General features: G+C 39.2%; 1 protein-coding gene across 1 annotated transcript in view; it reads left to right on the top strand.

Moving 5' to 3' along the window:
* Positions 1-3671, top strand: part of Srbd1 (S1 RNA binding domain 1) — a 184343-nt gene that overhangs the window by 159753 nt on the left and 20919 nt on the right. Inside the window, exon 19 of the mRNA XM_013348969.1 lies at positions 2028-2186. Coding sequence (XP_013204423.1) covers positions 2028-2186 — 159 coding nt within the window. The remainder of the gene's footprint in view (positions 1-2027; positions 2187-3671) is intronic.

Here is a 3671-nt window from a genome sequence, read left to right as displayed (position 1 = left end):
CGAGACCAGCCTGGTCTACAAGAGCTAGTTCCAGGACAGGCTCCAAAACCACAGAGAAACCCTGTCTCAAAAAACCAAAAAAAAAAAAAAAAAAGCTGAATGGCCAAAGCTAGGCAGTAGGTATAGGTGGGTCTTCCAGGCAGAGGGAGAACCTGGGAAAGAAGGAAGGCAGGGTTATGAGCTAGGTGTTGAGAAGCAGGACGAGCATACAGAGTAAAAGTAACTGAACCACATTAAAGAATGTAGATTAAAAGAGACGGGTTGATTCAAGTTATAAGAACTAGTTAGGAACAAGCCTAAGCTAAGGCTGAACTTTCATAATTAATAATGTCTCTGTGACATTTTTTTGTGAGCTGGCTGCCCAAAGAGAAAGACTGCAGGCACCTCAGGAGTCTGCGCTCATTTGTAACACACACACAAGACCCAGAAGCCATACATTAATAGTGTTGAAGATAAAATGGTCCTTTGTTAGCTTATATGTATTTTGAAAGCTTGGTCAGAAAATTCAAATAGTATCTTAAAAAAAATAAGTGAGTGTGCCTTTATTTCTCACTTTTAGAGCTTCTTGTACCTATTTCCACATTGTAGATATATTTCTACATCATTTGCTTGTGGCATTCTCTGTTAAATATGAGCAGGAAGCTTATGCTATATAACATTTGAAATCTTTCCAAGTATTATGTACAGGTTCCTGCTATTTTCTTGTCATTTTCTACATGGCCTATGTAATATTTTAATTAATTACAGGCAGGCTATAATTTAATGTAATCTTTGCCTTATTGGTAAACATTTGAGTTTTAAAGCCTCATATTTTCAACTGGTGTCAGTAATTGAACTTTGTGACTGTTACATCTTCTAGACAACTCATGCCTTTAATAAGAATATCATATAAATTGCTACCTCTGTGATTTTGCCTTGGAATTTTCTGATTGCTAGCATTGTTGCTCTGCTTGCCTCTACAGATAATGTGTGTTGTTATTTTCATGCCTAGCATTTAACTGTTGGTGTGCTTCTTTAAGCATGTAGCTGGTCTCATGGCTCCCCTCAGCCTGACTCTGATGCATTTGTATGTATTGTAGTAATTAAATGCACTGAATAGTCTGTCTTCTGTATTTTTCCCATCATGCTTTCTCCTGTGTCTCTTCTTGTTTTCTTGTCACATCTTTATTTAATCATCAGCTCTGTCCTCCAGAAAAGGGCTAGAAACTTAGCACTTTCTCCACTTTCCCAGCTGGCTTCTCTTTAGCTCTGTTTTCCTTCATGGAGAGATGAGCGTGCATGCACACATACACGCATACATATATACAGTAGCATTATTTATATATAAATATATTTATATATTATTTTAATAACATTGATAAGCATTTGTTTAATGTTACTTTTTGTTTCTATACTCCCCACTGTTTCTGTAGTGCATATTATTATATAGGTTTTGCTGAAGTCTTACATGTCTGGAGATGTTTTTGGTTTGTCTTCCTATTGAATGCTGCATTCAGAGCATTTGACTCTGCACTCAGGGCATTTTCTTTACACCTTCAAGGTTAGTCGCCTGTGCTCTGACATCTCCTGTTTGCAGGTGATATCTAATGCCAGGCTGATTTGGCTTGCCTTATCTCTAAATACTGAGTTTGAGTTTACTCCTGTGAAAGCTGTTGTCTTTTCTCAAATAGATATTCTGAAATGTCCTGTTTATATGTCAGGTGTGAATCTAGCTTCATGCTGCATTCTGCATTCAGTAGTTTCTCTTGGGAACTTGGTTTTCCTCAGCTCTGAGAAACTATCTTTGCCATCTTACTATGATGGCAATGGTTTTATTTATTTCTTCATTTCCCCTAGAATGCCAGTTGTATGGACTGAATAATAACAAAATCATATTAGTATTTTAAGCAAAATGTGATAGTATCTGTGAAATGAATGACTGCCATGTGTGGTTTATGTAGCAGAAGACTCAGTGCATAGTTAAGTCATGTTTCTTTGCTTTTCTGCCTCACTTCCTCATTTTTTATCATGATTTTTCCTAACTGCAGTAGTGGGCCCACTGACTCTTCAGGCCAGAACCACCAGGGAGCTGCTGTGCTCACTGGTGAGAAGCTGGGCAAAAAGAAGACCAAAGCAGATGTCACCCTCACACCGAACCCACTGGACCAGACTTGCATCCATCCGGAATCCTATGACATAGCAGTCAGGTGAGCCGGAGGCCAGCTCCAGAACACTGCATGTTCACAGTGAGCTCTGCACAGCACATAGCCTTTGGACGGGCATAATGGGAGCTGAGACACAAGGTCGTACTAAACATGATAGCAGTTTTCAGAAGTTCCTGAGTTTCTGAGTTGACCACATATTATTTTATTGCTCTTTCTAGAACTGTGCCAGCCAATAAGCCCTGGTTCTAGGGAGAAGTGTATGAAGTGAAAATTGCATGGCATTCTCTGTTTGCTTTGGAAACTGGCATGACTGAATTGACTAGTACCTGGTCTAACTGGTGCCCTTTGAAAGACAAAGCCAACAGCCAGCTTTCCCAAGAAATTCTGTTCTGTTGGGTTATCAGAGTCTAATGTACTTTTAGTAGGGGCATATTAACAGAGAACAATGCTGAGATTATTTTCAGTACAAGAGAAGCTTAATATAAAGTGTTCAAAGAAAATGACTTTAAGATTTTTTTATTATATTTATCTGTTTGTGTGTACATATGTGGAGCGGGGTCGGAGACCAACTGTCAGCCACGTGGTCTTGAGACTAGGACAGTCGTCAGACTTGACAGCAAGACTCACTCACTGACCCATCTGACCCCAAGACAGCCTTTTAGGTGCATTTATAATTACCTTTAAAGCTTTCAGTTAGTTTGAAACCTATGAGTTGATACATAACCAGAAATCCTAAGGTTCTGACTAGATTGTACAGTAGTGGATTTAGGACCAGTTTGTTTTAACTCTGATGCTAAAGTATGGGATCTATAGATTGCTTTGAAACCGTTTGTATTTGCTCACTTTGGGGAATGTCATTGACTGGCTTTCTTCAACAGTGTTTGTTATTATAAAGGTAGAGGAATAACTCAGAAAAGGAGACTTAGTCCACCATCACCACGGCAGTCTGCCCTCCTCTGTGTTTGATTTTGAGAATTATTGACGCATACAGAGTATTCCCGTTACACCTGCATCTAATAGTAGCATATCACTGCACCTGCCTTTCTATACATCTGTCCATATCTATCCATCTACTTATCATCAAACTTATTTAGCTGCTGAAATAAGAACATTGTAGATATCAGTGTATTTTTCCCTATTCTTCATGCATAACATAGTAATTCTTTAGTTTTTTCTCTTGTAAAATTAACATAAAGTTTTTAGTGTACATTTGGAAAATACATATATCAATGTAACCCAAAACTCTTTCAAAATTAAAAATAACAAAAACAAAAACTACTGCTTTCATCACCAAACATTCCCTCCTGCTGAAACCTCCCAGGAGTTTGGCAAAACTTAGCTCATTGCTCTTAGAACTTCGTAGAAACACTCCGACGCCACACAGATGTACTCAGCGCGTGTCCCAGTTACTGCCACACAGATGTGCTCAGCGCATGACCCAGACTCTGCCACACAGATGTGCTCAGCGAGTGTCCCGGACACTGCCACACAGATGTGCTCAGCGAGTGTCCTGGACACTGCCACACA

Source organism: Microtus ochrogaster, chromosome 16, assembly GCF_000317375.1.
Source record: "Microtus ochrogaster isolate Prairie Vole_2 chromosome 16, MicOch1.0, whole genome shotgun sequence".
Lineage (NCBI taxonomy): Eukaryota > Metazoa > Chordata > Mammalia > Rodentia > Cricetidae > Microtus > Microtus ochrogaster.
Note: the sequence above shows the minus strand (reverse complement) of the source record. Positions and strands in the feature narration are given on the sequence as shown.